The sequence below is a fragment of the Ahaetulla prasina genome, chromosome 6 (genome assembly GCF_028640845.1).
Source record: "Ahaetulla prasina isolate Xishuangbanna chromosome 6, ASM2864084v1, whole genome shotgun sequence".
Taxonomy (NCBI): domain Eukaryota; kingdom Metazoa; phylum Chordata; class Lepidosauria; order Squamata; family Colubridae; genus Ahaetulla; species Ahaetulla prasina.
In genome coordinates, this window is record NC_080544.1 from 46472280 (window position 1) to 46485131 (window position 12852).

The window sequence follows — 12852 nt, forward strand, 5'->3', positions numbered from 1 at the left end:
TTAGATACTCAGCCAATACAGACCTAAAGTAACAAAGTCTTGGTTCCATATTTTATTTATAAGTTTGTGTGCGCGCACACGTGTAAAACTGTAATTAGGAAACAGGAGTTTGCTCCAAAAAGAAATGTTAATTTATGTTTAAAATAATTGAAGCAATCCAGCTAAACTCCTCTTGAATCTCAAAGATGGAAAAGAAAACACAAGGAGAAAGTAATTGGTCATTAACTATTTTAAGCTACCTTAAAAAGCATTATTATTATTTGTAAATCTAAAATGTTTAGATCCTGAATTATGCTAAATGAGAGAAGAAACATGAAGCAAAATTACTTACTTGCTATGGTGAAAAGAAAGATGAGAAGGACGAAGCTGATGAATGGCTTCATCATGGAGAGCCAACAAAAGTATTGTTAGACAAAACAACTGATTGTCATTTACGCTCTAATGCTTATTCAGCATAGTTAATCCTCTCTAGAGGATCATGTAGGGGCTAAATGGTGCAGGGTATACTGTAATCTGTTCTTTTCTGGCTATTCAAGTCGGATGTATTCCTTCGTATCTCTAGCAGTCTCAGAAAATAATTTTTCTCAACTATCTAAAACTATCTCATCTGTCCAAACACCCATGTTTCACTCACCATTTCCTAAAAACAATTGAGTACTATTTGGCATTTTATGGAAGTATATACATAAATGTTTTCAGATACACAATTCTTAGCTTGCTGAGCTATTCAGTACTCAACTGGATTCGAATAGATCAGCCAATATATGAGGTCAGAAATGTTCCTGTTCATTTACTACTAAATGTAAAGCTATTGTGACAAAATTAGCTGTTGAATTCGTCATCCATTTTACTGCCTTATTGTAGACTGAGTATTAAGCTCACATATACTCCCATCTAGTAAGAACGAACATTCCAGTTGTAAACCATGTATCCAAGATCAAATTATGGGAGAAGTTGTAAGACACATAATTAATCATAGGCTTCTTCAGTTAATTCAAGCCAAACATTAATACAACTTTCAAGGTCAGTTGCATTTTGCAAAAGTTTCTCTTGAAGCCAGTTAAAGCTCAGAAGGAGATGAAACAAGGATTTTTGCCCTCCCCCGCCCACTTTTCAATGTTTGTATCAATGATGTGGTGAGATGTCTAAACAACCCAAAATTCCTTTCCTCTAAACTAGGGGATCACATCATAGTCCTGTGGCTCCACACAGACAAAACTGTAGTTCTTTTCAGGACACTAATTGGCCTTAAACAAGATTTGAGAACTTTGGTCCAACATTGCAACAATAATAATCTGGCAATAAATTATCATAAAGCCAAGATTATGACTTTTGCCAAAAGGTTGAAGCTCTGTTTATGGAGCATTAATGGCCACAAAATAGAATGAGTGACTAGCTTTAAGTATTTAAGAATAGTCATGCATGCCTCTGGCTTGAGGGAAACCTACTGTGAATATGCCCCTGCTGTTGGTCAAAGATCCACCAATGCTGTTCTTAAATTTTTTTCCAATCCAAGAGAGGACATTATGTTCTAGCGGTATTTAAGTTCTTTCAGCTAAGCTTCCAGTCCTTAATGGATTCTGGTCCCCCACCCCACCCTCCACCAGCCTTGTGTTTCACCTCTCTGGAGATGATACAATCCAAATTCTTCAGAGAAGCTCTCCAGATTCCACGCTGTATCTCAAATGCATATCTACGATTGGAAACAGGTCTGATCAAAGTTGAGTCAAGAGTGTGCCTAGCTTCTATAAACCTTTGGTAAAGCTCAACTTCTGTCTTCAAGGCTTAGCACCATTAATTCTTCAGGACAATTTGCAATACACATGGATCAAGGCTGTTGAATCTAATCTTTTAAATCTAGGCTGCTCTCCCTCCTCAAGAACTTAGGAGGCAATCTAGCCTACATTTTTAAAAGATTTGGTGGGATATGATCAAGTGAAACAAATCCTGAAGCAAAGAATAAAAGATAAGAGAGACAAATGGATCAAGGAGAGACCTCAGCTTTCATGTAACCAGGTATAGCTATATTGTCACTGCTACTAGCTACCTCACACATCTAGAAACACCCAGCTGTTGGAAAGCTTTCTATCTTGCCCAATGCCCTGCTCTCCTCTCTGCAGGATAGATTAAAAAGTGCCTTTGGGTGAAAAACTCTGCCTCTGTAATTCCAGAGAGGTGGAAACTACAGAACATGTTCTATTTCACTGCTCCTTTTATGGAGACACGTGAATCAGATTCATCCTACCTCTGATTAGAGGTCCTGGTTGCTCAGATTCAGTTTATGCCCAGATGCTGCTCATAGCTGAAGTATCCCTTGCTTTAACGCCTGTAACTAGATTTTGTGCAGGAATATGGAAGAGGAGTTGAATCTTGATGGGCCAATCTCCTGCAGTGCATTCTTTGTAACTATAATTCATTCAAATTTTAGATATTGCTTTGTTGGTACTAATAGTTTTATATACTATGCAGTGATGGCTAACCTTATAATAATAATAATAACAACAGAGTTGGAAGGGACCTTGGAGGCCTTCTAGTCCAACCCCCGCCCAGACAAGAAACCCTACACCATCTCAGACAGATGGTTATCCAACATTTTCTTAAAAATTTCCAGTGTTGGAGCATTCACAACTTCTGCAGGCAAGTCGTTCCACTTATTAATTGTTCTGTCAGGAAATTTCTCCTTAGTTCTAAGTTGCTTCTTTCCTTGATCAGTTTCCACCCATTGCTTCTTGTTCTACCCTCAGGTGCTTTGGAGAACAGCCCGACTCCCTCTTCTTTGTGGCAACCCCTGAGATATTGGAACACTGCTATCGTGTCTCCCTTAGTTCTTCTTTTTATTAAACTAGACATACCCAGTTCCTGCAACCGTTCTTCATATGTTTTAGCCTCCAGTCCCCTAATCATCTTTGTTGCTCTTCTCTGCACTCTTTCTAGAGTCTCAGCATCTTTTTTACATCGTGGCGACCAAAACTGAATGCAGTATTCCTAGTGTGGCCTTACCAAGGCATTATAAAGTGGCACTAACATTTCATGTGATCTTGATTCTATTCCTTTGTTTATGCAGCCCAGAACTGTGTTGGCTTTTTTGGCAGCTGCTGCACACTGCTGGCTCATATCTAACTGGTTGTCCACTAGGACTCCAAGATCCCTCTCACAGGTACTACTATTGAGCAAGGTACCACATATATGGTACCTGTGCATTTTGTTTTTTTGGCCTAAATGTAGAACCTTACTTTTTTCACTGTTGAATTTCATTCTTTTCTGGACTGAGTGCCCAAAGCGTGTGTGCATGTGAATGTATGCCACCCGAACCCCCAAAATGCAATGTGCGCATGGCCCCTGTGCATATGCCCCGCCCCCATGCATGTGTGTACTGCACTCCACATGCACCCTGCCTACCAGGCATGTGCGGCAGAGACCTGAAGGCCAGCTGGCCGGCTATTGTCTTGCTGTAACTTTAGAAGCTACCATGTTTAATATAATGTTAGTGTTTACAGTATAATTTGATGTAGGCTGTTATCTTGGACTTCATATAGATATTAGATTGTTTTACAAATGTATTTTAATTCTGTCTTAAGCTTTTTGTTCTGTTTTGTTTTTTGTTATCTGAACTGGTCTATAATCATAGTAAATTAAATTGAAATTGAAACACATGAAAATTAAGCATTTAATGAGGAAAAATGTTCCTTGTACATTCATTTGTCACAGTACAAAGCTTGGCAAATAAGGCATTAGAAATTTTGATATCAAATGTTCCCTGAAAGGCACAATTTATGATGGTTAGTATAAGCTGTATAAAAAAGTGGAAAGACTGAAGCTTTCTACATCCGTGTGGTCACTTTAAATTATATGATAAAGATACACATGAGAATTACTTTTAATATAGTTCACCATTTTTGTGACTTACTCCAGGATGACTTTCATCCTATTGCTGATTGTTTTTGTAGCAAAAGCTTTGTGATACTGAAAGCAATGTATTGCTATGACTATTTTTTAAAACTAATGATGCAAATCTTTTTTAGTGACAACAGTTCTTGGAAAAAGCACCATTTATATAAATTTTTACACAGAATTTCTGGGACAAGCTAACACATCCCAAATAATTAATCAAAGTAGTATGAGTATGTTGAACCTCCAGTTCTCTACTATATTAAAAACTGGCCTATTATTTTACAATTATGAATGTGATGAATAAATACCAGTAAAGGTGCTTTCATCCAATACCGCTTTTATTCATTTACTTGGATTTTACATTTTATATTTTAAAAAGTGCTACTAAAAGAGCAGGTTTCTTGGTGTTTCTCATACTGTTTCAGTAAATTTCAACTCTGTTGCTTTTTAGAATTTTAGCATCAAAATATAGTAGGTCTGAAGTTTATCATTACAAATGATAGATTCTAGAGTAGGATTGAATTTATCATTACACTAAGTAACCTTGTTGCTGAGGAAATGTCTGGGTGGATTTTTAAAAAGCATTTATGTATTTCAATTTACCACGATCTAGTTCCAAAACAACTGTAGGCAATTCAAAATATAGTAAACAACAAAAACACAACATGAAAAATATAATAACTTTAAAAAAGCACACGATCTTTTAAAGTCAAATATTTCTAGTAACTTGTATCTGCCCTAGCATCATTTGTACAAGCATTCAGAAGAAAAATCACATATTTTATACTAGTAGATTTTTTAAATAAATAACTTATCATCTTCTCTTGGGAATTTTGTATACAATATACCTTGGTGATCTCTATAGTACCCTGGCTATATTGGTATTCTGAGAAATAATGTTTTTCAAACCAATGAAATAACAGAATAAAATATAAAAAACTAATGCTACTGAATATCAGATTTAGATTGATTTTCAACATCCCATTTAATAAAATGAAACCCATTTTCAAACTGGAAGGGAAAAATTATTTGTGTTAAGTATCACAGAGGCAAGTACCTTAATTTGTCAAGTTTCCATTTTATTTTACAAATCAGAAAATGCAGATCAAATTTACACTCCTTAAGGCAAGAGTCCCCATGCATGTAATACACATTTATATTAAATCCAAAAAAGACATCCAACATGGGAACTCATGTACAAAGGGAAGGCTAGGATGAGCAACTGTAATTTATTAAAGAACTCGACAAATCTCCCTGATACAGGAACTTTTGAGATCAACTTGCTATGAATTATACAAAGGAAAGAATTGCAGACAATAGCAAGGATTTCTGATAGTCTTTGTACTGCATACAATCAAATCAACATTATTAAGAAAAAATACAGTAGTGCATACAAAAAGTGAAAATAGAATCCGTTCACATCACTGCCTGGATATCACTGTGCCAATGGTCATATTGCACTCAAGATTGTAATTTAGGGTTTTGGTTAAAAGTTAGCTTTTCCCCATTTTGGCAATCAGTTCATCACAAATCTTCGTCAACTCTTCTATTTCTTTATTCTAAAGAAACACACATACACAGGAAGAAAAAATAAATATATTTCGGTTAAAAGCTGTACTACATTCGGTTTCAATTATGGAAATAACATTTGTTGTACATGCTGGAGAAAGAGCAATATTTGCCTGCAATTCAGTTCTGCTTATACCAATCATCTTTGCTTAAGCACATCACTGTGGGACCTTTCAGGAAAGCTTTCATTTTATATTCTCTTATGCCTAAATCATTTCTTAGATTCAAATCATTTTAAAAGGACAAACCATTGCCTCCCAGGAGCCAGATTTCTGCTATCAATAGGCTAATCCAGTATTTTTCAACCTCAGCAACTTTAATTCTCCCAGAATCTATATACTACTGAAATACTCTTGTCTGTTTGACTGTTTGTAACCTTCAATTGGGCACAGTGGTGGATCATAGAGCAACCATGTTTGAATGAACATACCTCCAATAGGATAACATTTTAATGCATCCAAAATTTGGGACCCGTGACTCTTTTAGGGTTGAAATTTGACAAAACTGTGGCTGCTTCAGTGCTCTCGCACTGCTGCACTGTAATGGACAGCTATGATTGCATGAGTGTCATTTCCAACCCTCATTGTCAATTTTCGACAAGGAAAATCAGTGGGGACATTGCTCCCGCTTCCACTGCTCTTTTGGTCATTCTCTGTTTAGATCAGGAAATTATCTTTCAAAAGATAACCCAATGGGTCATGGGTTGTCTAGTGACATCTTAAAGTTGTTGAGGCTGAGGAATGTTGCAATAAGATACAGTCACCTGTCCATGAATTAAGACTGTAGTGAATATTTTAACTTGTTTCATAAAAAGCTGATAAATGGTATGATGGTGCAGTGCTTTAGTTCTGATCTCCAACAGGCCTTTGCACTGGGAAGGAAGGCAAACATGTTGCCTGTCTATAGTGCTTTGAAACCTCTGCGCTAATTATGGGAAAAGATCCAGCTGCTTTAAAGCACTGCACAGAGATGTTCTATTAACACTTCCTCCCATTGCAATGTTTTTGGATTTCAAACATGAAATGCTGTACAGCCCTAATAAACAGTAAAATAAGATACTAAGTTTACCCAATCCTTGAACTGCCTAAACACACAGTGAAATCTATAAAAAATTAATAAAATAAAATAAATAAATAAAAATAAACTCCTTTCTCTTTACTACATCACCTCCATAGACAAGTCACAACCAATAGAAGAAAACTTGGCCAGGGTTACCCCGGGTGCCCAATAAATTTGATAAATAAATAAATAGATAATACTGAACTGCTGAGGCAGAGCCCTCACTAACATCCCAAACCAATTTAAAGACTTCTTGAAGTTATTAAGGATAGCATTTGACAGGAAAAAGCTAGACGGTTTTACATTTTTCAAGTAAATTGCTGTATCTGCTTAGGAAGCAGCTGACAAACACAGAACTTCCTCTACAATCAGCTTTGTACAGTTCAGAGTTAGTCACCTTTTGTTCCAGTGTTCTTTCCAATGCATCCACTTTTAATTGCTCTTTACGAAGGCTGGCTTGGTAAGCTGCTTGTTCTTGCTGAGCCTTTCCCCGAACTTGTGCAATTTCAGCATTGGCTCTGCAGAAACACAGGTATATTGAGTGCCAAGGAACCTCTCTCCCTGTCTCTTATGCATTCATGTCAAGGGTTCATTCCTGACAAATGGCCAGACAAGTTCCTGAAGTTTTCTTGGCAAGATTTTATATACATTTATAAAAAGCATATATTATTGTAATTTGTGAAACATAGGCACAATTCTTTATGAAATTCAGTACCATACTGCTATACCAGTTTTCCACATTTACATTATACTGTATTATGTAAGGTTTGATATTTGGGGGTTAATTGAACTTTTCCTGAATGTTTTAAAAAGTAGGGGGGTTTTGGCTATAAAAATGAAGGGGAACCTTAAAGAGTGACAGAATATATTTTATAGGAGTCAGATCAAAATTATTTATAAGTACTGACAAGAATCAGATGGAAAAAGAAAACTCCAGAATTAATTTACAACAGACCAAATTTTTTACTACTGGTTCTATAGGTGTGGCTTGGTGGGCATGGTTTGGCTTGGTGGGCATGGCTTGGTGGGCATGGCAGGGGAAAGATACTGCAAAATCCCCATTCCCTCCCCACTCTGGGGCCAGCCAGATGTGGTATTTGCCAGTTCTCCGAATTACTCAAAATTTCTGCTGCCGGTTCTCCAGAACCTGTCAGAACCTGCTGGAGTTTACTCCTGCAACAGACTTCAGCCCAGAAGTTCTTGGTTGAAATTCAGGACACCTCCCAAGCCCTAATAAAGTACCTGTCCAGTTTTTCCTCTGCATGAACCTTGAGGGCTTGATATCTCTGCTCTTCTTTTTTAACTCGTGATAAATATTCTTGTGCGCATTTCTTTAACACTTCTTCATTCTTTAATAGGAAACGCAAAAATAGCTTAACAACAGACCATAAGGGATTCACAGTAAGTTATAGGCTTTTGACCGTGCTCTACAATTGTAGGTAGCAGATCATTTTCTTGAAAGCAAACATAAAAGTAGTAGATTTCCTTAAAACAAGGGAGACAGAAATACAAGATATACCGGTAAATGCTAAGCAGCCATCTCTATATGAATTCTACAGGCCATGCATGGCATATGAAGCTCAAGCTGTCTAGGGATCCCTTTTCTGCAATATCCAGTGTCTACAGAAAATGGTTGCCTTAGATTTTTGGCAAAGTACACAGTTGCTTTTAAAACACAGTGAATAAATTGAAAATCAATTAAGAGAAAATTAGTTTGAATTATATTTTTTTCATGAAACAGGGAATAATGTATAATCTTGACCCCACCATAGTTATGATAACACTGTACCTTCAGTGTCCCCATTGTGCTAGGCTCTGCATCTCCAGATTAGAACTTCAGAGCCATCTCTGTGCTCACAGATATACTGCACAACAGTGTGATTTCACTGAATCCAAAGGCCTACCATAAACTGTTTAAACATATCCTTGCAATATGTATAGACAGGTGTAAAAGATTTCTTTGGCTGTTTTCTCCTTTTACTAGAGCTAGATGGCAGCACTTTCAGGCTGATACATCTCAGTTATTAGATTAAGGATGGTTGCTATATAAAGACCGAACAAACAGGTTATAAATGTTCTGTCAGAAGAAGCACTGAGGATGGAAAGGAAGCTCGTGAATTGTCACATCCAAGAAGAATTCTTATCCCCAAATCCCTGACTGCAAGGACCTGATCTTCCTGCTGGTGAATGTGGAAATCAGTCCCCCTCCCAAAATGAATACAAAAATGCAGCCACACACAACTCCAGAGCTATATGTGCATCTTAGTGAATATGGGAGCATTATTCACTGTGACCTACCTTCCTAAATCCTTCAAGAACTTCTTTCATTTTTTCATATCTTCTGAAAAGATCTGCTAGAGATTTTTCCACAGAGTTCAGGTCAGCCAACGCTTGCTCTTTTTCCATAATGAGTTGCTGGACAGTGTGATGGGACATGGATTTTTCTCTCTGTTCATCCTCTATAGGAAACAACAATTAAAAGGCTCAAAAACGAACAGTTTTAAAAACTTAAAATTAAATTAAAGCATGAAAATGAGATCATGCAAAGTATATTGAGGGGCATGTTTGCTTGGTAAATCTGTTAATCATTTAAAGCATTGTTTTTATTATGGGGATAAATATTTTATCACATCACCTGAAACATTTAAACAGGGCAATGGAACTGACATCTTGTCCTTTACAAGTAAGTAATCAGAAGCAAATATTTAACAAAGAAAGCTCCTTTATGGGAATCACATTGCCATAAATATGCAGCATAGATTCAGCAAGAATGAAAAGTGTGAATCCATGTAAAATAATTTCTTTCTGCTGACTGGAAATCTCCCACTAGTCTGGAAAAACCTCGAATCATTTCAACTGAAATCTTTTAATATATGAAACCATATATTTCACTTTATGAAATGGCACCTCAACCCTAAAATCAAACCATTCCTTAAATAAAAGAGAAGACAAATCTTTACAAATATTTATAATAACTTCAAAAGAATCCTGCCAGATGAAACCCTTCATATTAGACATACTATTCTGAACCTGGAAATTATTATAAGCTTGATTCTGCATTAATTTATTTGATCCTTACCTTTAAACACATATGTGTCTATGGCCGTTCGCAATCTTGTAAAAGTGATTATATAATTTAGCTGAGCCCTGCAAATTTCCCGTCTGCTTTTCCTGAATTTCCCACAACTCAGTTTCACTGAATGCTATCTGAGAAGTTCCCTTTCTCCATTTTCTCCACAGCATGCGTATTTCTACAATTCTGTGTCTTTTCTCCTCCCTGTTTTCTAGAATTGTAACCCAGTTTTATCCACTTGCTGTGTTTGGGGCTGCAATTCCCCCAAACCTGAAGGTGTGCCAGATTTTTCAAACATTCCACTTTATAAGGTTACTGCTTTTTACAACATTACAGTTATTATCAAGTGCCTATTTTTCTCAGAGCTGTAGCAAATCAGAGTTTACACAGCATGTGAACACTGAACAGCTTTGATTATATGTTATTTTTAGGTGCATGTATATAATACTCATGCATGCATAATTTCAGTATACCGATTACTTTTGTTATTGTTTCTCTGAGAACAATTCTATCAATAAAAACAATAAAGGTTCAGAAAATGCTGAATAAAAACTATTTAAAAAACAAACAAACAATAAAGATTCAGATAGTCTTTGTTTAGTGACTGTGTCATTTAGTGACTGTGATGAAAGTAACTTTATGACCATTTCTTGCATTTATACTTTTACACTTGTTATACATACACCAGTCTGTATAACAAAGGAAAAATAAATTAAACATTTCTTAGTGACCACTTTGTTAAATGATCGAGTTGCCAGTCCCAATTCTGATCATTAAATGAGGGCTACTTATAGCGGCAACTTCAATTAAGAACTGTTATTCTTCTATTAGATAGGTTTGTTGTTATAGAAATGGCTCATTTATACTATTAGGTAAAAAAAACAACGTTCAGGTTTGATGTTATTATCTGATTTTATTGCACCAAAGAGAGTTGAAAGTCAACACCTTTTCTTTCCTCTCCCCCCTTTCCCTACACTTTTCACTTCCCTTATCCCTCCCTTATTTTCTCACTATTTTCTTTTGTATTTTATATTATAAACTAATAATAAAAACTGGTTACTCTTTTAATAAATTGAGTATATTTTCAAAATGGCAATGAGTTATTCTCATTTATTCTTAAATCTAAAGATGCCTGTAGCATGTCATTTTCCACATCTTTTACCCCACAATAGTACAAAAATTATGGAAAGAAAAAGATGAAAGAAGGAATGAAAAAACAGATTATCTTCAAATGGATAAATTGTCTGTTACATTGCTATAAAATTCAAGGAATCAGGAAAAGTGGAAAAGAAGAAAACTTGGCTAGAAACAGTTATACAAGTAACGCAACAAAGAATTTGTCACTACCACTTGTTTATAATTTAGTATGAATATATTGAGCGCTTGCACATGAAATATTTGTTCTTTCAGCTATAGCATCAACAGAATGTGTCATTCTTCTAACGTATTACAGTATTCTAAGTACTGTATTGATTTGCACACAACATGCTAAACAGAATAGGGCAACATCTAGACAAGAGTAACATGTTGTAAACCTCAGGCCAATGGTTGCTGGGGACATAGTTAATATATAATATAACAACAGAGTTGGAAGGGACCTTGGAGGCCTTCTAGTCTAGTTTCTTTTTCTAGTCTAGTCTAGTTTTCTAGTCTACTGTAGTTTCTTTTTCTTTTCTTTTGTGGAAGTTTAGGCGACTCTGATAACTGCAGAAGGTTTTTGAAGGTGGTTTTGATTTTTTTTGCAAATTAAAAGAACTATGTTGCTTTAGTACATTAGTGAAACTAAGCCTAATGCAAATACACCTAAAACTAAACAAAATATGAAATTCTTTATAGGTCCATCCAAAGTGTTTATCTGAATGAAAATCCTACTGAGTTCCATAGAATTACTTTCAAATGAAAATAGAAATGGAATTGGAGTCACATTTCCATGGAAGTATGTTTTTAAAGCTAAATTCCTCCCATTTTTTACATATAATAAAACATTTACATTATTTGAGGGGGTTGCAGTAGAAGACTTCCAAGCTCTCTTCCAACTCTGATATTCTGATCAGGATTCTTTGAATGAAATCCTTAGCATAGATTACAAGTTTCATTGCTATTATATAATTTAATCACAGAAGAAAAATATTTTTCTAGCAGCTTCTTCTCACCCAGCCCTGCCCAATAATGGACCGCAGTAAATTTCTAGCCAATACAGAATAATTTAACTTAATTTTCACATTTAATATGCACTTTGCTGATCCCTTTTCAAAGATGAATTTTCCTGTATGCCATTTAGCAGATATGTTTCCTAAATTGCAGAAAACACGATTTCTGTAACAGAATTATCTATGCTTGAAATGCATTACCTGACTTTGTGGTCTCTTCTCATAACCCCAAAAGTTTTATTAAAAATCTATCCACTGTTGACCTCACCACATTCCTAAGAGGACTCTAAGGGGCGTGCATAAGAGCACAAATGTGCCTACCGTTCCTGTCCTATTGTTTCTTTCCCTATATATATATATGCTTATACTACCTTGTTTCTCCTCATATATATGTTTATATATTATATAATCTTTTGTGTTATGCTTGTTATGCTTGTGTATATTGTTATGACAAAATTAAATAAATAAAATAAATAAATAAATAAATTCAAGCCAGTTCCAAATCCTAAAATGGAAAAGGGAATTTGGAGCAGGTTTTCATTTTGTCAGGGTATAACAGACAACCTTCAGGTTTTTTCTACTGATTATGGATCTTCACAGAAGTGATCTGTTTATCCAGAGCTCCAAAACGCCATGGAATATGAAGAAAGAGAATGTAGGTCTAAGTGACATATCAAAGCTTGCAGAATCAAACATCTTTTGGCGTATTCAGATCATGGGCAGGAAAGTAAATTATTTATGTTATTATTTTCTCCAAGTGAGTCTGACATTTTGTTGGTTGTTTAGCCTTTTATCCTGACCAAGTTGTGGTTACGAACTGATTAATGGGAAAAACAGCAAATCCATCCATCATCCCTCACTACAAACTTGACAATCAGCATCACCTCAACGCAAAGACTATCATCATTCATACTAAGATATTAATTATTTAAATTGCTTATTAACTGCTCCAATCAATATATACAATATATACACTAAAATTGCAACTTGGGTTAAAACAAATTCATGATAATTAAAAATTAAAACCCAAACATAAAACATAAGCAGTTATGTGCACCAAGAAGCAAACATTCCAAATAATACCAATAAAATAGATGTTCATCCACAGAG

At 35.5% G+C, this 12852-nt stretch overlaps 1 protein-coding gene across 8 annotated transcripts in view; it reads right to left on the minus strand.

Moving 5' to 3' along the window:
- Window positions 1-3649: 3649 nt before the first annotated feature.
- Window positions 3650-12852, minus strand: part of TACC2 (transforming acidic coiled-coil containing protein 2) — a 184259-nt gene continuing 175056 nt past the window's right edge. For all 8 annotated transcript variants that reach the window (XM_058187263.1, XM_058187269.1, XM_058187268.1 and 5 more), the window contains 4 exons: window positions 8818-8978; window positions 7762-7868; window positions 6917-7037; window positions 3650-5450 (listed from right to left, as the gene is read on the minus strand). In XM_058187263.1, coding sequence (XP_058043246.1) covers window positions 5385-5450; window positions 6917-7037; window positions 7762-7868; window positions 8818-8978 — 455 coding nt within the window. In that variant the 3' untranslated portion in view covers window positions 3650-5384. The remainder of the gene's footprint in view (window positions 5451-6916; window positions 7038-7761; window positions 7869-8817; window positions 8979-12852) is intronic.